The 26,880-nt window shown below is 43.1% G+C and overlaps 1 protein-coding gene across 2 annotated transcripts in view; it reads left to right on the top strand.

The window, feature by feature from the left end:
- The window catches only part of MCCC1 (methylcrotonyl-CoA carboxylase subunit 1), an 80,865-nt gene that overhangs the window by 16,894 nt on the left and 37,091 nt on the right, over nt 1-26,880 (top strand). For both annotated transcript variants that reach the window (XM_086950649.1, XM_086950650.1), the window contains exons 4-11: nt 12,201-12,296; nt 13,108-13,229; nt 16,848-16,995; nt 18,786-18,907; nt 19,473-19,584; nt 20,873-20,954; nt 21,606-21,733; nt 24,193-24,376. In XM_086950649.1, the coding sequence (XP_086806775.1) occupies nt 12,201-12,296; nt 13,108-13,229; nt 16,848-16,995; nt 18,786-18,907; nt 19,473-19,584; nt 20,873-20,954; nt 21,606-21,733; nt 24,193-24,376 (994 nt within the window). The remainder of the gene's footprint in view (nt 1-12,200; nt 12,297-13,107; nt 13,230-16,847; nt 16,996-18,785; nt 18,908-19,472; nt 19,585-20,872; nt 20,955-21,605; nt 21,734-24,192; nt 24,377-26,880) is intronic.

Genomic DNA, 26,880 nt, shown 5'->3' with positions numbered 1-26,880 from the left:
CATGAAGAGCTTTAAGTTCATGTACCACAAAGATGGACTATTGCTTGGTAATGTGGGATAAACACTTGAGAAAATGGGATTCCTGTCTCTCTTAAAGAAGTATGGGTGCTCAGCTCTCCCATCTTTCTCTCCATTCAGGAAGTAAAGTGTTGTATCCTTCCTGCCTTTGGTTAGCGATATGGCTTCTTTGCCAGTAGCCACAAAACTCAGAGAAATGCTGCACAAAAAATCTTATTAATAGTTTTTACGCCTCAAAATTAACACATTTTTGGCTGTCAATGTTTGCATGTAGATATATTAACTGCAGGCATAACACTATATAGTCACATGGAAAAAACATATTGAATATGCACTGTGTTCTCCTTAAACTTCCATATCTACCTTTGAATGATGTAACGTACGGAGAAGAAACCACTGCTCCTAGTGCCGTCTTAATGTTTTTCAGCCACCACATGTGTCTACGTGACTACCAAAACCCTCACAATCAATTAATAACAAATTAATTCATTTTGGAAACCCATAATCAAACATCAATTAAAAATATTTCATGTAAATTCCATTGCACATACAGTAGCAAAGGCAGATATTCCATTTTACCAAAGCATGCAGGATAGTCAGTAAACCACCAGGACACTATCTAAATAGAAAGCAATCATACAAAATAAAGTAAAAAAAGACTCCCTGTTTGCATGTTAAAAGAGAGCCACAAAGTTCCAAAGAATAGATTAACATCCTTCTTTTCTGATATCGTAGTTCCTGTTTGTAAACCTTTGGAGACGAAAGCACAAAAACTGCCCCACTCTGCAGCACAGTTGGGCATGTGCCATTTCCTGATGGGGCTCAATCAATAAACATTAATTTTACTTTATTTCAGAGTCACATTAGACCAAACCTAGTTGCATTTCAATGTCAAGATAGTTGCAAAACTCTGTTTCCAAGATCATTTGTCAAAATTACAGTGTGCCTAGAGCGAAGCACGAAGAGTGTCTTGGAATTTAAAGAAATTGACCAGGTCACACTTCCAGTATGTCCTCATAAACGCTGGATCTTCATTGCACATTATCGCAAAATCTGAGATTCACGTATTGATTGTACACCACAAGTACCAAATGAACTGGCATTAAGACAAAGTCGGTAAAGTGCGAATGCCCTAGAGCCATTAAAACGTCAAAATAACTTTTCAGCTGTCACAAATGGACTGAGGATTGAAGTATTCAGGCAAACGTTTAGACCATAGTTATAGTCTGTGAGATTATCGCTCCATCAAGAACCCTTCTCTTACAAAAGGCATACCTCAAGCAAGCCCTGGCAATTCTTCAGGGATGGCGCCCAGAATTTGGAATGCTCTGCCCCCAGAATTTGGAATGCTCTGCCCCCAGACACTAGACTTAATCCCTCTACTGCATCTTTCAAAAAAGAAGTGAAATCGCTTCGCATGGCTAAATTCACTTGAGCATGGACTACTGTTATTATGCGATCCAACAGATGTTCTACATGGAACTATATAGTGTTTACTGTCCATCCATGTATCCTAGATATTGTATCTATATTATGCTTGATCTAAATGGAACGTTTTGTTATGCACCATATACCTATGTATCTACAATAGGGTGTTTACACTATCATTGACTACCATGGAACTTTGTTATTTACCATGTACCTATGTATCTAAGACACTTACCTTGCAAAGCGCTCTGATACCCGCAAGGGTCTTGTTTGCACTATATAAAACTTTCAAATAAATAAATGCCAGTAGGCCTGGCTTTTAAATTAAAGTGCATCCTCAGTCAGTGATAGTGATGCGTACTCTGAGGATACCCCTACAGGGTCACACTGGTCTGATTCCTACCCCTCTTACAAGGACTTAGTCCATGTGCCAATACGAATTATGAATCCAGTTGGACTGCAACCCAGACACAACATAATGAGCAGTCTTGCATAGGAAGTTTTTACTAGTAATGATCAGCCCCTTTAAGATCTGTTCAGAGACAACAGTGGAACTTGAGACCCTGGCGGTCTGACTTCTTGCGACCCTGAGTGCATTTAATAACAGAGGGTGCTTGTTATAGGTACAGGCTTAAAAAAGAAGACTTGCTGAATGGCACTGCTAACAACTGTGTGGCCAATCACTATGTTTTCAGTTTAGAAACTCCATCTTTTCAGAAATGGTGTATACATTATAAATCCAGCTACAAGGGCAGATGACCTTGCACAGATCCATCTTGAAAGGAAGAAGAAGTGTTAGTTTCCATATTCTTAAGCAAAGGAGAACTGTTTAAAACTTTTTGTAGAAATGCACATTAATAAAATGCAATGTGTGATTCAGAATACTTTTTAGATGTAAAATTGTCCCTCGTGCATTGCAATGCAAACACTCCATAGATAGCGGAATGATACACTAAACAGCCAAAACCTGAGATACACAGCGGCATAATGGCGGCCTCTACAGCCCGTGCGGTGCATGTGGCACCTCCTTTCAGGAGCCCATAACCTGTCTAAGGCCTATAAATACCCTAAACATACCAGAGTCATAAGGATCACCAGAAACCATATGCATTTTAAAATACTTATTTTAAATTCCTAATCAAGTCCACACAATATGAAAGGTAACATCACAGAACATAAAAAATGAGATTAGCGAATTCATGTGTAGTTAAAATACTAGGTAAAAATGTAACACACTTAATGAATTTTATAGTCCAAACACCCTCACTGTGCTGGAGCTAGGCACTATGCTCGTTCTACCCGAATCAGTAACTAATAATCTGATTCCTAGAGTTTGAGGTGGTGTGCATACCTGATTTGGGACAAGATTGGTTCTGCATGCCTGCCATTCACGGCTCAAGGGCAAGGACAATAGTGTCTATTCGAGATCAAACACCGCCCTGGCACCAGTTAGTGAAGGCTAAGAGTTTAGCCTGATCATTTCTGGATCCTTCTTCAGTTAAGGTGGAAGCTGGAGCTGTGCCCATCCTGATCTCGATTGTCCACATGAAGTCCTCTCCTAATTATAGCCCAATAGGTCCGGCTTTTATAGGACCTTATTTTCAATGTTATCGTATATTTTGAAAACTATTCTAGGGCTAGGAGCATGACGACACATATAGGGCGCCGACACCAATGCACCAATAAGACAAAAGAATCACAGCTTCAAATGTCCCTGCTCGATCATCATATGGATTAAATATCTACAGGACTATTCATAATAAAAACATGGCATCCTAGACAGTAAGTGGACGAGATGTAACCATCTGTGCATGTCTTATCTATTCATACTTTCTATGAAAGAAATAGAAAAGTCTGAAAACACAAGCAATAGAAATAGAAGAGTTGGGTGAGACAAATGATGGAAACAGAAGCAACACCAAGCATACACCAGCACGAGCAGCAGCACAGGGGCGGCTGGGTGCAGGGTGCAATTTCACCATCTGGCACCCAGTGCGTTTAAATGGAGATTCTTCTTTTTGGAAACAGCCGACAGCAGAACCGGAGGGTTCAGGCAGAAAACCAGTGACAGCACTCGTAAGTTGGGATGTTGGGGGTCATAGGAGCTCTGCTGGTCAAGCCCCCCAAAGCCCAGGCGCTGTAGGTGAAGGGGTGCCTTTGGACGTCAGGTTTCTTCTTACTGGGCCGGTCGTGGTTGGGGGGGACCCTTCAGATTCACACTGCAGGCATCGGCATGGAGGTTGGGAAGGTCAACCTCCCCTGGATTAGCGGTCAGGATCGCTGGTGGCCCTTCTCTCGCCTAGTGGGCTAGCTGAACACGGGCTGTGGGCGTCGGGTGCAGAGTGGTCATTACTCTTGGTTCCAGATGGCACAGGAGTCCTTGAACTTGATTTCTTCTGGACCGGTCAGCTGGGAGATTGGAGACTTTTTCAAAGGCAGCAGACCTCCCAGGGTTGTCAGAGATCACCGGCTGCAAAACAGGTCGCCTTTATGTTGCAGATAGAGATGGTGCCAAGGCAGTCGTTGTCTTCTGGCTTCTCTGCAGGGTCAGCTTCAGCGATGTCTTCTTTCTTCTTGGGTCGTCGCAGATCTAGTTTTCATGTCTGGGGGAGCCACCTAAATACTAAATTTAGGGGAGTAGCTGGTAGGGCCAATGGGCACCTTACCTGGGGTCTCTACACCCTCAATCATGCTAACCTCCTTTAGGAGGGGAATGGTGGGGGGGCATAGAGCTATCCCCGAAGGAGGGTTCACCCCATCCCCAAGATGGCAGGACTGAAAGTTGTCTCCCCCCCCTTAGGGGGTTGAGTTGGCAAAGGTGGGCACACCTCCTATTCTTCTAGGTTTTCCTGCCGGTTTTTCCACCCAATGTGTGGATGTAGACCGGGGGCTGCCATCTGCTGCTAGCAGCAGAGTCTGGGGGTCGCATTACAAAAGCAGCAGGGCTTTGAATCTTCCCATTCCAGCACTGGCCCATCCTGGGGGAGGAGGTGTGACACTTCTGCCCAGGATGTGTATTGTTCCTGGTACCAGAGAGCGGGGGCGCTCTACCCAGGGGTCCAGAAACATGTCTGTGTGTGGCCAGCCAGTCAGTGACCACACCAGGGCTGGTAGTTTTTCAGGGGGCACCTCTGAGTTACCCTGTGAGTACATGGTGTTATAAATCTAACACTGGTTATAAATCTAACACTGGCATCATTGGAGATGTGTTGAAGCCATCATGGTGACGTTATAGTTGAGTGAAATTTTCAGTTTTAAACTAAAAAATCCACTGAATTTTACAGGCTATAGTTATCTGTAATAACCATAACTCATGCCCTTGGGTAACTACTACTTGCGCCCTCTCTATGCACAGTCTTGTCATCAATGATGTCCTTCCAGATGTTGCAGAGATGTTATTAATTATATTATAGAACATGTTATGAATGATGTAATATATAGGGTAAGTAGCTGCGCATGGCAAGGGAGCAAGTTATAGTTACCAAAGGGCACTACTGTGTCCTGGCGTGGGCTTCCTGGGACATAGTATATGAGATGGCCACGGGGCCCATATGTGGCTTGGGAAGGTGGGCTGCACGCACGCCTCCCCAATTCATTTTTCAGTCCTAGGGGATAGGTCCCCAGGTCCTATTCAGACTCTGGGAGGAGGGGCCACTCACTCCCACATTTTTCTACTTCATTTGCCACTAGAGTATGGGATCCCGGGTCCTTGATAAGGCATTGGGAGGGGAACTACATGCCCACACTCCTCAAAATTGTGTATTTGGCCCCAGAGTATAGGGTTTCCGGGATCCTCACTGGCTTCGGAAGGGATCCTTTCTCTTTGCTATTCGTTAGCTGCTACCTGTCCAGATCTTTCGGGCTCGGACCCTCATTCCCAGGCTGCCACACTTGATCGGTGGCTCACTAGTGCCTGCGATCCTGTGGCCCGCTTGAAGCAGACTACCATCAACCGCTCTCATAATGCCAACAAATGGTTCAGCCCTGCTCTCAAAGCTAAGAAATTAGAGCTAAGGCAGGCTGAACGAGCCCGGAGACGAGCATACTGCCCCACCCGCAGACAACATTTTGTTACCGTGCTTAACAAATACAAAGTAGTCATTTTGACAGCCAAGACCGAGTACTTCTCTGGGCGCATGTTAGCGGCAGAATGCCAATCTCGTGAGATATTTTCCACCGTCCATGAGCTGGCATCCTCGGATAGAACTCTACCCAAGATCCCCCCCTCTCAGGCCTTATGCGACTCGCTTAATGAGTTTTTTATTGACCAGATAGCCCTCATCAAAGCCAACATCCCCCCCCTCCCCTCACTTTCACTCCCCCTCAACCCCCTGACAATAACCGCTCCTTCACCATTATTCCTCCACTCACTAGAGAATCCTTGTCCTCTCTGCTTAGCCGTGTCAAGTCGGGCTTTCCAGCTGACATTGGCCCGGCACGCATTCTCAGCCAGTTTTTCTCGGCGTGTCCATCTCCCGCCCTTGCCCTCCTGAACAACTGTTTTACCTCTGGCTTTGTTCCGGCCTCCTTGAAGACTGCCATAATTTTTCCTATATTAAAAAAACCAGGAGCCGACCCTTCTTCCCCTGCAAACTACCGCCCTATATCCCTTCTCCCTTATTTGGGAAAAGTAGCAGAGTCCCACGTCACCCAGGTGCTCAGCTACTTCATAGATTGAACCGGATATCTTCATCGAAGTCCCCAAATTCAGAGAAGGATTTAGCCACATCTCGAACAACTGCTCGCGCCATTGGATGGGAGCACGCCAGGAAGCGAGATTCTTTACAGACTAATCCGGTCCCCTGGCAGCCGACGAACACCACAGACTACCGCGGCTCCCGCCGCCCGATTGTGGGTGGACGTGTTTGCATCCGTTACCCGCGTAACCTGCCCCTACCCTCCGAGGCATTCCGGCATTTAGAGGCTAAATAACTTTAAGGCTTTTCATTGTAACTGTCCTGATGATGGACCCTGTGATTTACTAAGGGTCCGAAACGCCGTCGACCTTATAAGCACTGAAACCAAACTGTGATTACTATTAGATGTTAAGTGCTTAGTTGTAATACTCTGTACAATTGTATTGTTGGTAGAGTAACTTGCTTTGCCTTATAAAGCCCTTCTTTGCTGTCTACATCAACCCTATGTACCTGCTCTGTTAGTGCTGGACACAGGCTTGTGGTCCACATTGGTTGATTGTTGGAAGGTACTTCGTGTGATTTGAATACATGAATTTTGAGTAAAATCTCTGAAAGACCACTGTCCGGCTGGACATGTCTCTCTAAAATATAGATTGACTCTGTCTATATTTCATTTTGTGCTGAAATTTTCCAATGTTGGGGACCAATGTTGTTTGATAAAAATTGGATGGTGCTGGGCATTGAAACGGCTGCGGAACAAGTACAACAAATTACCGCTGAAATTAAGGCATTGAAAGCCGAGATTGCTGCTGACACCAACTTCGCCTGTGCTAAGGATACTCTAACCAATTTGGAAGCCACACTCAAAGATTTTGACCTAACCACCCAAACCCGTAAACTTGAAAAGTTAGCCCGTGATATTCGTTTATACGACAAGAAAAAGACATACCCATACTTACAAGAGGATTATTATCGGCAAGACACCCAGGGTCGTTTCACCAACAGAGGTCGTGGAACCTACCGGGGCAGACGGAATTTTCAAACTTTTTCCGATTCATCCTATAGCTCCGAGGGAGAACAAGACTCAGCTGGTCCAAGCTATCAATACCAATATTCGGATTACAACTATCCACCCCAACAATTTTCATGCATTAGAATAAGCCTGTGATAGTCTCATTCAATATTTCAGGCTCTCCTACGAAAGTCTTGGACTGAACTCTAGTCTATGCCCAATCTATTTCAGGTAACTCAATTATATTTTGCCTTGTTTGTGAGTCGCTCTGTTGCCTACCCACGCGCCAATTCTCTGACCCGGACGCTCGGGCCCTCCCTTCCACCTATTTGCATACCATGTACCACCGCTTCTTATGCTATGGACATGTCTGCACCACGGTACTTTTCACTTATGAATTGCACTGATTTATACTCCCAATTTTATAAATTATCTAGGCACTGTCATATACTCCCAATTTTATAAATTACTTAGTTATTACCTCTAACTAGGATGTTGATTAATGCTTAAACTACCGCTGTGATAAATACAAGAGGCTGGAATAGTACCCCTCTAACCTTAGTTTATTACACTCATTTTCATTAGGTTACCTGCCCCAATCCTTTGGTCCTGATGAAGACCCCGCAGCAAGGATAATATTTCCTGCACTGTTCAGAGGGTCGAAACGTCGACTGTTATTCCATTTGTGGCAACCTCATGCCAATATTATGTAGCTGTATTGTACTTTGTGATGTATGCCTTCTTAAAACTATGGTCGCCATTTTTTATGGCAGTGCTGCTATTTAAATTATAGCTATAAAGTTTTTCTCAAATGTTTGATTTTACTGTCACATAATCCTACCACTCCCTTATCCCCACCACTATCACTTCCCTCCTCCTTCCCGGGGCACTGTATGACCTTCAATACAGTTGATTGTTTGCTACATGTATTCATTATACTTGATCCCTCAGTGAATAAAACTCTGTGGATCTAATAATTGTTCTTTGATTAATTCATTGAAGTGTGTAAATTGTTCCTTTTCCTCACTGGGACCCCCTCCTCCTAGTACCTTCATAGAGAGCAGCAACTACCTTGCACCCTGCCAGGCGGGCTTCCGCCCCCGGCATTCCACTGAGAAGTTGGTCATTTCAGTTATGGACCAACTCAGGGAAGGACTCGATACCAACACCCCTCAGGCTTTGGTCCTCCTCGACCTGTCCGCCGCTTTTGACACGGTAGACCATTCCATCCTTCTGTCCCGTGTCAAGGCGGCGGGTATAGGGGAACAGGCTCTCGCCTGGATAGGATCCTTCCTGGAAGGGCGCACACAGGCGGTCCATCTTGCCGAATTTTCGGCCCCACCTAGCAGGGTGAAATGCGGGGTTCCCCAGGGCTTTTCTCTTTCCCCCCCTTTTATTTAACCTTTACATCTTTCCTCTTATTTTTGCACTCCATCAAATGGAGGTCACAGTCTACAACTATGCTGATGACCTCCAACTTATTTTTAATTTTTCTTCCCCTTCATCAGGCGCCTCCAGCTTCCAGTCCGTCTTACTGTTTATCCGGGCTTGGATGAATGCAAACCATCTTAAACTCAACCCGGATAAAACAGAGTTGATCCTGACTGGAGGCAGCGGCAACCCCTGGTCGCCTTCCTTTTGGCCCTCCTCTTTTGGCCCCCCTCCCTCTCCTTCTTACTCTGTCAAGACCCTTGGTATTACGCTCAATCACCACCTGACACTTCACACCCATATAAGTTCTGATGTCTCTTCCAGTTTTTTTACTTTACGTATCATTAGAAAATATCCCGGTTCTTCTCTCCTTCCGCACTTAAATTGATTGTCATGGCCATGGTCTTATCTAAGATCGATTACGGGAACATCATTTACAATGGTGCTCCCGCCTACGCACTTCAACGCCTCCAGATGGTGCAGAACCAGGCAGCTCGCCTGGTGCATGGCCTATCGAAATACCATCACTCCTCCCCTCTTCTCACGGCCCTCCATTGGCTTCCAATTAAACAAAGAGCCCTCTTCAAACTTGGCTGCCTCACCTTCCAAGCCCGGGCGGGCACTGCCCCCGCGTTTATCAATTCCGCCATTATCAATTACAGCCCTGCCAGAGACTTTTACTTTTTCTTCAAGTCCTTCTTTAGTCATCCCCCGGTTCAAGAAAAAACGATCCGGTGGCCAGAAATTTTCGGTACTCGCACCTACTTTCTGGAATTCCCTTCCCCCCCCCCCCCCCCCTCTCAGATCCTCCCCCTCCTACATGGAGTTTCCGAGAGCTCTTAAGACCTTTCTGTTCCAGCAAGCTTTTAGTCCATAGCCCCCGTCTTTCCCCTTCAGTTTGAAATCCTATAGCGCCAAGAAACTGCCTAGTGAATGTGCGCTCTACAAATAGCTAAAAATTCAAATTCAAAATTCAAATTTAAATCCCTATGAACGCTCCGTCCCCCAAAATATATCAGTAAAAATCCAGGGCCGTGGCCCACCCGGGATCATATTTACTTGAATATAAACGCAGATAGGTGTGGTTTTTGGTCGCAATGATAATTATTTTGGCCCCGGTGGTCCCTCTGGGACCACGGTACCTAGGGGGTGCAGGATATCTCTACCATGCTCTCAAGTTTTTTTTTGTTGTTGTTTTTTTTATTTAAATCGGACGCAGGTCAGAGGACTAAATTCCAGAGTCCTTTAATCGGTGCCGATAATTTTTTTTCTTCATGTTGCAAGCAGCCAATCAGAGTGCTTACCTCTACGGGAGTGTCTCCCTCATTGGAGCAAATTGACCAAATTGGGCATATGCTCACCTGCGTTGAGCATATGCTTTCCCACAAGCCAACTATCATGGTACACAGTTATGAAAAATTACAAATATGTACGGCATTACACATGCCAAAACCATTTAAAATCCCTCATTAGAGGGACAAATAAGGATGATCACAATGCAGATCTATCTTCCTTGTTTGTTCGAGTAAGCCACCAACACCAAACCCTTTCTTTCTTAGGTAATCTGGGAGATTCCATTTAATAAAGTTCCTCCTACCGGCTTGGAGTACAGTGTGATAAAAAAAAACCTGTTAAAAGTATATTGACTTTAACGCTTGCTTGTCACAATAAGTAAGCCAGGCCTATTGGCTTTCTCATAACTTTTCACAGTGAACAGATCAAACCTATGAAATCTGACACAACTTTTTCCCAATGAACCAATATGGCCTGTAGCCTTTACCTTTGGCATGGCATCATAAGCAACACGTGCCTACTGAAGTGTGCAACTATGACTCGTACAGTTTTAAAATTACAAATAGTAATATGTTTTTTATTGGGGCGAGAATGTGGACTAACAGGTAGGGCGGTCGACCAGGGAGCTTGGTAACCAGGTTTGTGTCTCTGCAGGGACGCTCAACATTCCGTGATTCTGGGCAAATCTTTTAATCTCCCCTTGCCTAACAAAAAAATGTATGTGTCCGTCTGTAACGTAACTGGTGCTCATGTAAAGAGCTTGAATACCTTAAGGTCTAGTTTGCGCTATATAAAACTCCACAAAAAATATATAGAAAATTATAGTTGGCAATACCACCCTCCAAAGGTCCTAACAAGGATTCACACAATGAAAATCTTCCTCCAAGGTTTATCACAAGGGTTGGTGAAAACCAAAACCTTTGCCTACCATGGTAATATGTGACATTACTTGTAACAAAATACCTGCCTACAGGCTTTAGCACAGCGTGATAACAATCCACCATTAAGGGCATACTGGTTTTGACAAATGCTTTTGACAATGAATAAGCCAAGGAAACTGCCTTTGTCATAACGTTTTATAATAGAAATGTCAGACATATGGCTTCATATGTTTTCATGCCTTTTCCAGTGAACCTATCAGGCCTGTACCCTTTATCATTGGTGTGGTTCTGTATTGAATGCAGGCTTTTCAATAAGGGAACCCTGAGCATGCAGTCACATAATTGGAAACATAAACTGATTTACAGTTGTCCAAGCAAAATGCTGTCTCTCCAAAGTGGTCTCAACGAGGGTCTCACAACACAACACTAAACCCCTTGCCTACTACGATAAACTGTGAGATTCTGAGTCTCAAAATACCTCTCATCAAATTTTAATAGAGTAATAACAATCACCATTCACCCATAAATGCCTATTGACTTTAATATGCTCTTTTCCAATTAAATAAGTTAGTCCCACTGTATTAATCAGAACTTTTTTTAATAAACAGATCTAGCTCATATTATAGCTTCAGCCATTAGCTTGCCATTATCGCCAACAACGCATTGCTGTAGAAAGCCGAAGCGTTTACCCATGGGGACCAGCCAAGAGCAAATACTATACTTATCTAATTTTCTAGGTAAAGTTGTTTAATAGAATCACAGTGGCTTCTGTCTGACCTTGAAGGCCAAGTTCATTCATGGCAGTGGCATATGTGTGACCGAATTATCAAACACCATAGCTTTGCTCAATAAAGAGCCTGGCTGAAGCAGCTGGATACACAAATGATCACAGCTGGTTGGAGGGTGAGCGCTCGTTCTTTGGAAGCACAGAGTTTTTGATAAGTCAAAAGCTATGCCCAGATGTATCAACATCTGGGCAGAGCCACAGTACCTCCTGAAAATACCTTTTTGATCACATAAGGTCTAGAGACAGCACATTAAGCCAGATCTAAATTTATTTCAGTAGCTTGTGTCTAAAATCCAGTACATCCGACTATTGTGACTATTGATATAAGCTTAATTGATGTCAAAAGCACATATTTTAATGCAACCTGATCTACTAAAGCATTGTAGGCCGTTTAGAATCCAGGAAGTCAAAACTAAACCAAAAAGGGTCCATTTTATGTATGTACACTCACTGGCTTTCTGTGCTTTTTTTGTTTCCCTTTGGGCAACATGTAGTGACAATTGTGCAGCATAATTTTGCCATTTACTTTCGTCTTCTGTTGGGGGGTGCCTTGTCTATAAATGGGCTTATTCAAGAGAAGGTATCTTCCGGAAAAAAGAGAAACTTGGTCCAAATGGTTTATTTAATCATATAGGGCTTAGTATTTAATGTTTTATTCTTTGCCCTACTTTTGAAGTTTCTTTCCTAAATCTATTCTCTTCCTTGAATTTCAGGCAGATGAAGCATATTTAATTGGTCCAGCAGCCTCACAGCAAAGCTATCTGAACATGGATAAAATAATGCAAGTAGCAAAGATGTCTGCTGCCCAGGTACAAGTATACTCTCTTTATTTCTTCATTAATCTAGCTATACAAATTGTAGCCTTTCGCCAATACGATTTGTTCACCAAGAACTTCTCCAGGGCACAGCTATAAGTGGTCCATTAGATTTCAGATTTCTTCATGCTCATTCTCATCTCTGTTTATCACATTACTGTATACACTTATTCAAATTGTCTTCGTCTTTGAGCAGACCTTTTTAGCATCCAGTTATGAGTCATGTATTCTCTTTACCAACAAAAATGTTCCTTCCTGCATTTTAGTTGTAAATGTTTTCATTATGCCTTGTCAGATTGAAATTTGTAATTTATGTGCTTGTAGCATTATTTATGCATGCAGTGGTTATAACGTGGCCTCGGATATCTTTCCTAGTAATCTTGGTCTCTTTCTTGGTTAGTGTATGGAGTCCTGATCCACCACAAAATTAAGGGTACGGGTGTGCAGATTACTATTTGCTTTCCTGCTTCTTTGGAAAATATCTGTTATTTCCAGAATCAGAACCAGCACATTTTTTTTTATCAAAAAATGGGTTTAGAGTCTAGTGTAAAATTACAGGTTCACTTATCCACTTACAGTTGTTTGCAGATCATATGTTTTTGGGGAAATTTCTCTACTAGCCCCAACTGCTCATCACAAATAATTCCCTTCATAATATTACTGCAGAAATTATATAAATGTTTCAGGTCACAATGGTGTTATGTCTTTGTGTGGATGTCACACTAGGCTGTCCTTGTTTTCTGATTTCATAAATGTTCTCTTAAGTTTCATGCTTATTTCAGTACAGAGCTTCTTCTCCTTTTAGGCAATTCATCCAGGCTATGGATTCCTCTCCGAAAATACAGAGTTTGCTGAAATGTGCAAACAGGAAGGAATTATCTTCATAGGCCCACCTTCCTCCGCAATTAGAGACATGGGCATTAAAAGGTATTTGTCTCCTTCATTAACTAAAGGAATTGGGCAGTAGGGAAGTTGTTTCGAAGGGCAATCTCATGTAAGGGCTTGTTTTCAATGTGAGGCAGTGGCTTATTATGCTCAATTTAATGATACTGGGTTGTTGTGAAAATGATTGTAAGGTTGAGCAGATCTGGTATGGAGAGTTGGCAAATCATTTCACTTTGAGGGCTGCATTGTGTCCATAAGAGCACCACTGGGCCAGTTGAACCAGAGCCCACATACCCCCCTTACTCTGGAGACATTTCAGACTGGTCATGTTATTGGACAATCACAACTGACCAGGTGACCCCCAACAGACCTGGCAGTCTGATGAGCGTTAGGAAGAAAATACATGACAAGAATCCAGGTCCATAAGCGGTGCATCCAGCCACCAAACATCAAAGTTCCAAAAATTAGGGGCTCAGGTGGCGTGTAAATATTTCTGAAGGGGCCAAAAAATATCATCATCTGCCCTGTGCAGGATTCACAAAAAACACCTGGTACTTGCCTCCTTCAGTCCCTAGTTTAGCTTCTGCACTTATCACCATGATTTATCCTCTACTCTCCAGATGCCCCTCCTCACCCTTTGTTTGATTGCATATCACTTACCAATCCTCGTGGAATAGAAGAGTGACAAAATGCGTGCAGGGGTGTATCAACCCAGAACAGGCAATTCGCTTGTACTTGCACTAACTTTAATTGTTTTACTTTTAAAAAGGTAGAAGTACATACGTTTTAAGTAATTAAATTAATCTATTACATTTAATGGTAGTACAGTTCACAGAAATGCAGTTTCGGAGACTGTTTTAAGTGAGGGCCACTTAAATAAATAGCTCGATTTGCATGATAGATTTCATTGAGGTAGGCTTCTTAGCTTGTCAAACTGCATCCCATCGTTATTAATATAATTCATATAAGTTTTCTAGGGTTCATTGGGTTGTGAATTTGTTTTTTTTGCTTCCCTGGGAGACTGTGGACATTTGTAAGAGCCTGACTGATGACAATAGAGCTATTCACCTGGAATAATGTCACGTGGCCTGATTCTGGGTTCTCTGCAATTTTTAAGCTGTCTTCGAACCACCAATATTGTTTGTTACTGTAGTTTTTCCAGCATAGAGTTCATTCTCTGGTGTGGTCCAGTTGGGACACCTTATGCAAAAATAGCAACACCTTCCCTAACAGCATCACATTCAATTTTGTGCTTTCCACAACTGTAGTGAGGAGCTGGACAAGTACAGCCTGCCATTAAACTGCCTGCCAAGGTGATGGATTTTCCTTGATACTACCCCAGTGCTTGAAATCAAATGAAATGAAATCTGCCATTGGATTTGTAAAGTGGCTGTGATCTGTTTGTGGCTCATTGAATCACAGGAAAAGATAATTGAGGCATCCTAAAATTGTGTCATTGTTCTGGGGTGTTCTCTGACCAACTAGGGATTTGTGTGTCAGGTGGGACATTTGTAGATTATGGCAGGTGATAAGATGTGCAAGTTCCTTTATATATGGTTTGAACAGCATGGAGAGGAGGATTTATAGGAAATGTCCCCTTTTTGACATGGTCACCCCCACTTTTTTCCTGGTATCTGATGCAACTTTGACTGACGTGCACTGTGTTCCTGCTAACCAGGTGCCCAGTGTCAGTGTTTGTTCACTTAAACTGTACAGTTGTTACCAATTGGCAATACCTTTAGCACCCCTAGAAGTCCATAGTAAATGGCACCCCAGGTACCTAGGGCATGGGTACTAAGAAAGGTCCCCAAGGGCTGCAGCATGTATTGTGCCAACAATCTCATGCAAACTGCCAATTGCTGATGTGTGTCTTGTTGCAGACCAAGTGAAGAGTCGACATGGCACCAGTGTGTGCCATCCCTGCAGACACTGCATGCAGTATAGGTAAGTTACCCCAGAACATGCCTTACAGCCCTAAGGCAGGGTGCACTATACTCCATGTGTGGATATATCTGCATGAGCAGATGTGCCCCTGTGATATCCAAGTCCTATTTTAGATATTACAAGTGATCAGGTAAGCCATTTTAAGTACATGTGCTGAACACTGGTAATTACGAGTTCCTCAGCTAAATGATGGCTTCACTGAAACTAACGTTGGTACCAAACATCTCATATTAATAAGCCTGCACTGATTCTAGTGATGGATATATTAATAAAATGCACCCAGAGTACTAGCGTGTTGACTGACTGGTCATGACCAGCCTGGCACCACAGAAGAGTTTCTGACTCCTAGAGGTCAGAAGCAATGCTTGCTCTGGGAGGAGGTGCTTCACACCTCCTCCAAGCAGGATTTGCATAGAAAAGCAGGAGGCTTCAAAAGGCTTTGCTGCCTTTATGTGACCCCGTTTTCTCCTTATAGTACCGATGCCAACTCCTTTGCCCTGGGCCCATTTTGCGTCAGGAGGTGTGTCCACTACCAGGCTAATTCCATCATCCTGTTTCGGTGGAATTAGGTTCTCTGGGACAGTGTTATGCCCATTTCCCACAGGATGCGGTCCTATAGAGGGTGAAGTCATTGGCTACTACCGGTCATTCCCCTTAACACCCCTTAATTGAGTATGTAAGTGGCATCCCCAACACCAGGAACTTGGATTCGATGGACTTTCTACACAGTGTACCTCATTTTGATCCACTATATAGAGAGCCATCTTCTACAGGATTCGTATAGATAAATGAGAAGGTTTTTTCAATTCTAATTGACGTTGCTAAAGGTTTAGGGGAGGGTCGCCCACAAAAGACTGGACTTGGTGTTTGGGCACAAAAGACTGGACTTGGTGTATGGGCACTTCTTCAGTGATCCTGCCAGGAAGATGTAAGTTTAAAATCTGACTAGTAACTGGCCAGCCTGTTCAGACCTGCCACGGGTGAGTTTTTAAACAAGTAAGTTATGTTCCCCAAGAATCAGAACACCTCAATAGTCTGACCTCTCACGGTTCCAGTTCAGACACCCAACTCTCAAAAAAGTGCTAGGACCCAGCTAAGAACAATGCGCCCCTGGGGGCTCCCCCCGCCATAGCTGCAGAGTAAATAAAGTCCCTATCCATGTGATTTCTGCCACCAGCTTCATGGTGGAGACAAAACAACTGCCTGCTAATGGTAGCTGGATACACCAGAATCTTAATTCCAGTGGAACCCCTTGACCACGGCCTGCCACATCCAGCTAGAAGGGTCACCCAGCTCGAAGGACCACCCACCTCTAAACCCTTCCCACAGACTGGCGAAGACAGGAACCTGACCCCCATCTCACCCACCACAACCAACAACACCCCCTCCCAACCAACGCAAGTCCCAAGTAAAACAAGGGCACAGACTATGTGCAGAAACTCTGCCCCAACACAAGCCAAGCAAGGCCCTCTGAAACATACCATGGCAAGGGTGCCACAGGGCAGAGGAAGGCATCAGCCCATGGTGGCAAAGTCTGTTTCAGTGGCAAAAAAAGTGTTGGTATTCCTCTTATATCAGCATTTTAGCTTACATAGAAGTGAATCTACATTTTTGATAGGAGGGTATCGTGTACCGTTATTACACCCAAGATACTGTATAGTTAACGTGATCTTGGATAGGAAGTTGGCCTAATGTTCATCATTATCGCCTTTCAAGCACCTCCAAGTACATCATGTCTGCTGCTGGAGTCCCTGTTGTGGAAGGCTATCATGGGGAAGAACAGTCTGACCAGTATCTGAAGGAGCAAGCTGCTAGAATAGGTTATCCAGTAATGATCAAAGCCGTTCGCGGCGGCGGGGGAAAAGTAAGTCCTTATTTTTTTGTTTATTTTATGCAAATTTGATTTGACTTCTGTTTTTAAGAATTTAGGGCAGTGTTTCGAAATTAGATTCCTCTTCAGATCGCCTCATTCAATGCATAGATTTTCATCAGATTGTCTTGCACTCTCATTTAATTTTCTACATATTTCTTCATTTGTCTTTAGTAGTCATGTCCTAACTGTACATCAGAGCAAGGATGAGTTTCGAAGTACATTAAATTGAATAAAAATTTGTACTATATGAATAGACACATCATTAACATTGGGTGTTCACAAAGTATTTCGTTGAAGGGGAGGTTAAACGATGTTCTCTGCTGGCAGTGAAAAGTTTACTGTTCAGAAATCTGAAAATACTAAATGCCAATTAAAATTATTTTTAAATTTTAACCACCTTTTAGCGTGCCAATAATCCTCTTGTGTTAACTGCTCCCTAGTGACTGGACGCTGCATATGCTTGGCACTATGGGTGATTAAATTCTACATTAACTTGTTCCATAATTATCAGCCATACTTGGGTTACCTGGATTTGTTGACCCAGTAGCCCTTCCTTGGAACCCCCTGGGGGCTGCCTGATGCAGTTTTACTTGAATACCCAGCCCTGGCAAGGGGGCTGTTCAAGGCAGCATGTTGTAGGGGTAGACCTGAGAATCGTGAGCTGACGGGAACAAAAATCTTCTCGATTTTTGGTTTACAATTGTTTGTACTCTGTTTTATTAATAATAATAGTCTTTATTGTTAGCTATAATTAAAATCATTACAATGCGTAGGAGTCCTAGTAAAATAACAGTACTTTAGTAAAACCCTGTGCAATGTGCAAGAGATTAAAATCACCATTTTGTGTTGGGGTGTTGGAATGCCAACTTACGTGCCATTCTTTAATTGTACTACTACCATAAACCAAATCCAATCTGCCAGTCTTTCTCCATTCATGGGTAATGTCCAAGGCTCTACATTCATGGGTCATTTCCGAGTGTCATGGTGTCTGTTGCTGGTAACAAGCTATAGAGGGCACTGAGAGGGGAAGGTTTGGAGATCCCGCCCCCTATGCATGCTTGTGGTCTGAGTAACAATCAGGTAGTTGTATTTCGTGGCTTATCATCCGTGAGGGTATCCAGGCGATGGGCTGCGCCCGGATAAAGCTGTTTTATTTTGAATAGTTCATTCCAGTGCACACCACACATGCTTTCAGGACTGCAGAGAACTTTAGTACAAGTGCTACCGAAACAGCAGCACAGTTGTAGACTTGGCTTGTAAAGGACCCTCCTACAGATGCCCATTTGGCATCTGAGAAATCAGAGGAATGGTGGCCAGCAGCACAAGGAATTGTTGGCTCTGTGTGTCAGACCACTGATGCATACATGATGACCAGATCTTCTCTGATCTCCATATTGCTCCAGTCCCATCTCTCTCAGTGCTGCTGCAACAGATTTCATCAGGTTTTGCAAACCTGAGTGCCATATATTTATCTTTTGGATGGGGGGAGGAAATAAGTACAGATATTTTATAATGTTCCTCGATGTTTTTAGGACATAGTCTCTGTCTGCTTCCCTTTTTGCCAGTCCAAATTTTCAACCACTTTTCCCTACTCCCATTTTATGCTTTAAAGATGTTGTTTCTATAGGACATGTATGAACTAAAATGTCAATGAATAAGATGAAGCTTACACGGTGTCAAATAATACTAGCGAAATAAGATGAATAAACACCCGCCATAGTGCTAGATTTCCTTTTGGTTACGGGTGCCCTCGTGCTCATTCTGCATGTGTTTCACCTTAGGGCATGCGCATTGCACAGAGCGAGATGGAGTTTTTGGAGCAGCTAGAGTCTGCCAGGCGGGAGGCCAAGAAGTCCTTTAACGATGATGCCATGCTGATAGAGAAGTTTGTGGACAATCCTCGGTAAGAGACTATTTTGTTGCACTTTTAATCCAAAAAGAATAAATATTTGAAAGTGGGGCTACGGTTCCCCCTCCTGGCCTGCCTGTCTTATAGAGAAGTTTCTGCTTTTCCTTGCACTGTTGACATTCCCCTGTGTCCATAGTTGTATTTAACCGCTTCCGTGCGGCGCGAATTCCCCGCCCATGCTGACTCTGCCTTGCGCGGGCGGAGTCATGACGGAACGGTTCCGTCATCAGCACAGCTCAACCGACGCTGATGACGGAACCGTTCCGTCATCAGCATCCAAGAGGTTAAACACTGAAGAATATTTTAGCACACAAGGTGGGAGGATTTTGATTTGACCTTGTGCTAGTTGGCTTCATTGTAATGCTTTCCCCTTATTGGTAAATTGCCTGGTTTTGGATGAAGCTCAAACCTTTTATAGAGTGTGATTCGAGGCATGTGGTAAATCAAATCTTGTTTTGAGGTAACTTGCTTTGGAAGAACCCCATACCTAGTTATTCAGTGTCACTTCAAAGGAGGTGTCAGGCTGCTGTCAGACTCTCTGCCTTTCTCTGCACATTAGGCATGTGGAAGTCCAGGTGTTTGGGGACCAGCATGGCAACGCGGTGTATTTGTTTGAACGGGACTGCAGCGTTCAGAGAAGACATCAGAAAATCATTGAAGAAGCTCCAGGGGTAAGTGTCAGTCGCAAGTGGTAATGGAAGATGCTAGGGTAGAGCTTGCAGTGGGAGCTTATCCATATAGGAAGGCATGGAGGTCTTATTGATGTTTAATTCACCATAACCTACCATCCATTTTCATCATAGAGAATGAAATTATATTTTGTAGGGAGCCGCAAACCTCGCTCTTGGAGGACGACTGGTTTTTAAAAGCCTTGGGGACTCGTTACTGTTGCAACGTGCAATATTCCACGGATGGTTCAGCATTTTAGGGATCAAGTTTGAAAAACTAGGATTCTCTTGGCAAAATTGAAGGGCTTTGTACTAAAGGATGATAGAAAATGGAAGAGAGGCTTTCACTCCGAGAATTGGTTTTACAAGGAAAATGTTATTTTACCAGTCTTTAAGGAATTTAGTGTCACAAGTACGAAGCAAAAATGCTTTTACATGTGTACGAAACGCAAACTGCAATTTGTGTTTGTGATTCAGTATTTGGAATACCTGTTAGGGCTATCCTTCCAAATACCGAATCTGAATGGGATGTATGAATGTTGTGCAACTGAATTATGGTTGCTAAACATTCATATTTTACAGACTCTTGAAAGAGGTGTTAACTCATTCGCAAATGGGAAGGGTCCCCATAACACCCCTTCGAGAATGGAAAACAAATATTTTAAGAACAGGCAATGGTCTACTGCCTACTCTTAAAAAACTGAATCCGCAACGTTTCATTTTTTCTTTTTAAATTCATCCCGTTTTTTCTGAGCAAAACAGGCTGCCTTTACACCCACAAAACAAATTGCTTAATGAAAAAGCAGTCACATACATGACCTCAGCAGCCCACCATCCCTGTGACTGAGATTCCTAATGGGTCGCAAATCGCGACCTACCTCATTATTATGCATGAGGTAGGTCTGTTTCATACATTAGGAATACCAGTTTCCTAACTGCGATTCGTGGAGAACCGCAATTAGGAAATCAGTATTCCTAATGTCAGTACATCCGGCCCTTAGTCTCTAAAGGCAAATATATTAGTTTGACTGGACTGCCTACAATTTTAGATTAGTCGCACAGTATTTGTATGATTTTAATTGTTTTCCTAGGCGTGGCTATATCAAGATTTTATAGCAGATTGCCTACTGCAGATTTTGGCGCTTTCCTGTTTACCCTGTGTGTTTTGACACCTCATGTGGTGAAGGAGACTTCATAAGACGTTTTGGTAGCTTTCAAGGCATGAAATTAAGCTGTCTAGCATATGTTGGTAATGTTCACCGTGGCTTTAATATTGTAATTAATATACTAGCCAGGTATCAGTCCGGATGTGAGGAAAAGACTTGGAGAAGCTGCTGTCAAGGCTGCAAAGGCTGTGAATTACGTTGGAGCAGGTATGTCCAGCTTCACTGTTGGGAGTTACTACTTGTGACTTGTTGTTTGGACAGCATCCGCTAAGCGTACATATCATGGGTTGGGGTTGTGCTAGTATTATCGTATTCTGCCAGTGAGCTTCAGGTTTCCATTGAAGCGATTAGTCATGCAGCATGAGACTTTCTTTAGCGATGGATACTGCTTATGCACGCGGCAGCAGATGGCAGTTGTGATTCTGGCTGGTCGAGACATTGAAAGCACTTGATACCTATAGTGCTAGAATGACTGGTCAGGAAATGACTCTATTGCAGCCTTGTTGGACCTCCTGTTTCATATGGGTCCCCCAAGCTATGGTGTGAATTAAATGATTTAGAAGCACTTCCTTGCTCTTCCTATCAGAGTGCACTAGGAAACAATCTCACGGCAGCCTCTGATTTTCAGTTTTTCCACACATTGAGGCATTTTGTACCTTTTGAGGCAAGGTCGCTCTGCCCAAAAATTATAAATCCAATAATTGAATAATTGACAATAATAGTATTTTTGTGCTAATAGTGCGTTTTCTTTGGAAATCCAATAAGTGAGGTTCTTAAGGTGACTCTGAATGAAATGATGAAGTGAGCCTTTGTAACCGCAAAGTAATCCCTTTTCGCTGTGGACTTTGGATGTTTTAGGAACTGTTGAATTTATTATGGATTCTCAGCACAATTTCTACTTCATGGAGATGAACACCAGGCTGCAAGTGGAGCACCCCGTGACTGAGATGGTCACAGGCACCGACTTGGTAGAGTGGCAATTAAAGGTAAGTACATGCCTCACTGTGTGAAAGGCACGGACACCTAGACGGGCATGATTGATGCATTGTGGTGGGTGAGTGCCTGGTGGTGAGTGAGTAGGGAGGTCCACGTTCCTCACAGATCCTGTGAATCTTATGCCTCTTTTCATTCTAAATTCATAAGCCCTTTTGCACTGGTAGGATGGCTTTAATAATGTCTAAGGGGCTGATTAGGATGACGGGCGGACTTTCATCCGCCTGCCACCCTAGCGGTGCTGGGACCAGCCGCCAGACATGTGGCGGTCCCGCCCCACTGATTAGAATGCGAATGCCACACTGGCGGTCGCATTTTCAACATTGCGGCTGCTGCTGCTAACCGCAGTACCCCCCGCAATGGTGAAAAGGCACGTTGTGCATTATGCACCTTATGCATGGGAATGCAGGGGGGTACCATGGGTACCCCAAAGTGCACCCCCCAACCCTCCTGGGGGCCAACAACAGGCCCCCAAAGCACATACTTGTCAGCCTTTCCATGGCGGCGATGCCCCCTTGGAAAGGCCTTTACAAACAGGCATCATAATATGGATGGCTGCGCCTTCCAGGCACCACCACCATATTATGCCCCAGCCTGGCTGGCAATCATAACGTTTGCCAACCGGCGGAAAAGCAGCGGACAGAATTTCCGTCCGCCGTGATACCCCCGCCATAATATGGTGGGGAGTAAATCCGGTGGAGATGGCGGGTGGCTCGCCACCGCCGGCCCGACGGTGGCGATCCGCCCGCCATCATAATCACCCCTAAGTGTCTAATATTTCAACTTTACGCAGGTGTCGCCATTTTGCCCAATTTTTAAATGTGTTTTACACACTGTGTAAAATGAATGATGAAATTGTTTCATCTTTTACCACCTAGCCTTTCAATTGTGAACTGTCTTTATTTTATATGGATCCACCCTTAGGAATTTATTAATAACTGAACACAATGTTCTGCACTTACTTCCTCTTCTGAAGCGGAAGACCTTTTTTTAAAACCATGCTTCTGTGCATTTTGAGCACTAGTGCAGTATGAAAATGTCCTTTTTATGCCCAAACTTCAGTTTAAATTTTTTATATTTTTGATAACCGCAAAGTTTCACCAAAGACAGTATGAATATACCTATTAGTCTACAATAATATCGATACAAATTCACAGTAACAGAAGAGATCATATCATAAAAGCTACTTACGGAGAAATGAATCAGAATGAGGGCATTGTAGACTCCGAGGAAACATCTGAGGTCCATACATTGGGAACCCAGAGCAAAGCATGTTGTCTGGAATATCCAGCATTTCTTTTTGACGTAAATTGCTGAACAATCGCCAACCCCATATATTCCTTGTAATTATTATGTTTTGGCATCAGGCCCATTGTAGATGCACAGTTTGGTCGCAGAACTCTGCAGGTATTTTCATGATGCTCACTGGCTGCCTCTACTAGGAATCAGCCGGTCACATACTACTCTGTTGTAATACTATACTGCTAGGACCATGGTGGGAGTGGTCTTAAGAGAAATATTTGTTTACTCAACTCTTATAAAACCTTCTATACCCTAAGTCTCAAGACCCCTTCTTGTTAGGTTACAGTACTTTTTTTATAGATGAGTTTTTGCATGCCCTGTTCATTGTCTCTATTCTCAATAACCCTCCTGTCTACCCAGAGTTGCCATATTTCAGGACTATTTTGTTCATGATTTCAGGATTAGGGTGGACAGCACAAGGAATAGGTAATAAATCTACCGGTGCCAAGTAGGAGACATACTTATTTGTGTTCATTCTTTATATACATTTAGCACAGTTATCATTGAGTTAGTGCAGGTCAGGCGAGCAACACCCATTGGGCTCACCGGGCTTCATCCCCCTCCCCCCCCCACCTTCCCCGTCGTGTGTGTCACCCCAGGCTGAGACAGCTTAGCGGGCTGGTGTCCGTCTAATTGCAGCTGTACCCAAGTACTTCACAGGTCTTTAAAAGACCATTTACTTGTTAATGAGGCTTTTGTTGTGTGTTCACCCCTACTTAGAGCCACTCTGCCTATGGCTGGAAGAATCAGCCCCCCCAAAATTTGCCTCTAGTTGCCCGCCTGGTGCAGGTGGTGCTGGCCTCACATGTAGTGAAAGGAAGTAGCCTTGAACTAAAGAAGTACAAAGGCTACTGCAACAAGAAGGTAACACATTTCCGCTGTCCTTCTTTGCTGTACCTTATGATGTAGTAACATAATTGACTGTTCTGTGCTCTGCAGGATTTTATTGTAATCATTAGTTGCCATTGTCAGGATGCTGTAAGGAAGGTGAAGGACTCTTGTTAATAGTATTTATTTGAAAAATGTTATATAGCTCAAACGTGATTGAACGGCTGCACAAGGTCAGTGGGGAAATTAGAAAGAGGAATTGATTGATTGTGTTGTCTGCAGAATGTTTCAAAGTAGAAGTGACTTTGCTTCTGCTCTGTAGGTTGCTGCAGGAGAGAAGCTCCCAATGACTCAAGAAGAAATCTCCCTCCGGGGTCATGCTTTTGAAGCCAGAATATATGCAGAAGATCCTGATAACAATTTTATGCCTGGGGCTGGCCCATTGCTGCACCTTTCTACACCACCCCCAGACGTCTTCACTCGAATTGAAACAGGAGTCCGGCAAGGTGAAGTCAAATATTGAAGAAAATCGAAGTATTTCATCAGTTTCTGCTATGGACATTTTCTGCTGTAACTGAATTCTCTGATGTGGGTTTCCTGTTTTTCTTAAGCTTGCCATGATCCCTAATTTATTATCGTGTTGTGATCGACAAAAAGAGCGAGACCCTAATGCTGTGTGAGAGAGAAAATTGTGAGAACTTAAGTGTCGATAGGCGAGCTGTACAGCGTTGTTTTGGCCAGAGGCTTGGAGACTGTATGGGCCAGTTATCCTGACATAAGGCATCTGTCAGAAGTGTGGCTTGAAATCAGCACAACAAAATGTTGTTTCCTCGAATGTGAGGACAGCCACTGTAAAGATGTTGTTGCCTATAGTTTTTTTAAACTTTTGTTAATTCAGTGGTTAAGAGATATTTGAAGTGATATTTTCTTAAGCGCTATAAGAGAATTTCTTATTTGGCCCTTTTCAGTGATAACCTGAAGGGCGACAGCCGAAACCCCAGCCTTCCTAAAAGCAATTTATAGATGCCCATTGGGGAATTAGTGGCCCTATATCATATGCAACCCTAGAAAGTATATGGGGTATTCCTCTCTCTTAAAGTGTATCTGGCATATCCCGAAAAGTTATTTGTTTAAATGAAACAAAGTAAATCTGTATTTATCCTGCATGAGCTTAAACAACAGTTGGGCTAGTAACACCTCATGTAGAAGCAGATCTATTTGGCTGAAGGCTACTTTTCATATGGGAAGCATATGTGTTACTAATGATTTAGGTAATTGGCTACATTACTTTGTCAGCCCTACCCCCTCTAGATTTTAGTTGTCATGGTACAGCTTTTTACAAGGCCTATCATCTCCTATTATAAATAATAGTGCTCTTGTCACGCCTGAGCATAGCTTGGCTTAGTCGCCATAGGGCCAGATGTAGGAGGCCAGAAAGCGACCGCAAACGCCGAAATTTGCATAATTTCAGCCTTTGCGATCTCAATTTGGCTTTGAGCAGTGTAGGTAAGATTGAACCTACTAGCAAAATAAGGAATCACAAAAATTGAGATTTCTTATTTTGCGATGGCATTAAAGGAATCGCAAATTGAGATTCCTTAAATGCACTGTAAGTAGCACAAAATAAAGTGCACTTTAGCCTTAAGGAATCGCTAATTACCACCAACTTCAAGTTGGTGGTAATTAGCGATTTCCTTTAAAAAAGCACTCTTTTGCTTTTTTAAAAGTGCCATGTGGCACATTCATGCCCTTAGGGCATGTATGTGCTCCACATGTGCACACATGCACATTTCAGGGGTGCAACAGGATGTCCTTTTGGAACCCTTGAAATTCCGCCCGGAATTTGCGAATGCCTCTTGGTTACTCGCAAATTGTGGGTGCAAATCCTATTAATTCCTATGGACCTCTTGGCCCATAGGAATGAATGGTATGGTATTCCTTGATTGCGAATCTCAATTTGCGATTCGCAATCAAGGAATATTAAGGAATCGCAAACAGTATAAACTGTACCATGGTTCCATTACGCCACTCTACAATGGAGTTATGAAGTCTCTGTGTGATCCATTTATATTCACACCTATTTTTGGGAATGTCACCGTTTTAGAACGGTTTAACAGTCAGAGTTAACATGAGAGGTGAAGGATGTGAGTGTCAATATGAGTTAATGGATATCTATTAAACTCCCAGACTTTGTAAGTAAAGCAGGGAGTGCCAGGGTTTTTAAGTAAGGGAGAAAGCACATTCTCATAATCAATTGAAATGAAGTCAAAATTCTCCAAGGCTGTCAGGCCCGCCAAATGGAGAGTTTGGAATACGAAGAGGGGTCTAGGCACTTAGTTGCAGAGCTGCAAGGATTGAAAAAGATGTAGCACAATAAGGGGGTGCAGTGTGGTAAGCAGGAAAGGGTGAGGCCGAAAAAAATTTAAAAGACTAATTTTTTATTATAGTTGAGTGAGGTGTGTGATATCTTAGTGCTTAAGTCTATATTTTTTGTGTTCTATGAAATGTTTATCCGTGAACCACATATTGTTCTATGTATGGTTGGAGACCACCTTTCGTGTTTTTGTCAGCAGGGTCATCTTTTTATGTTTACTAATCAATAGACCATTACCTACTTTGCTGAGTCAATACTTTCATCTGTTGCAAGATTATGCAAAGGCTTTTTTTAATGTTACTTTGGGCACTAATGGCCTTGTAGCTTGCACTGTTGCCTGTGATAGAGCGCGCAGGTCACCCAACTAGAATTTATACGAATATTCACCTGGGCCCATAATTTTCAAAATCATATAACCTTTGTTTGGGTAACTCACGATCTACTACCAGTATATTATGATTTCTATTACTGATTCCTATACCAGTATCTTACAAATCTTTTGACACTAGATACTTTTGCACAATGGATCAGGGAGTTGAGTCAAAGTAAGGCAATCAAATATCATAACATTTGCAATGATAATAACCACAGAGTCGGGTAGGTTCAAACTCTTTATCTCATCATCATCATCATATG

Source organism: Lissotriton vulgaris, unplaced genomic scaffold (assembly GCF_964263255.1).
Source record: "Lissotriton vulgaris unplaced genomic scaffold, aLisVul1.2 SCAFFOLD_959, whole genome shotgun sequence".
Lineage (NCBI taxonomy): Eukaryota > Metazoa > Chordata > Amphibia > Caudata > Salamandridae > Lissotriton > Lissotriton vulgaris.
This window is presented reverse-complemented; position numbering and strand designations above follow the sequence as displayed.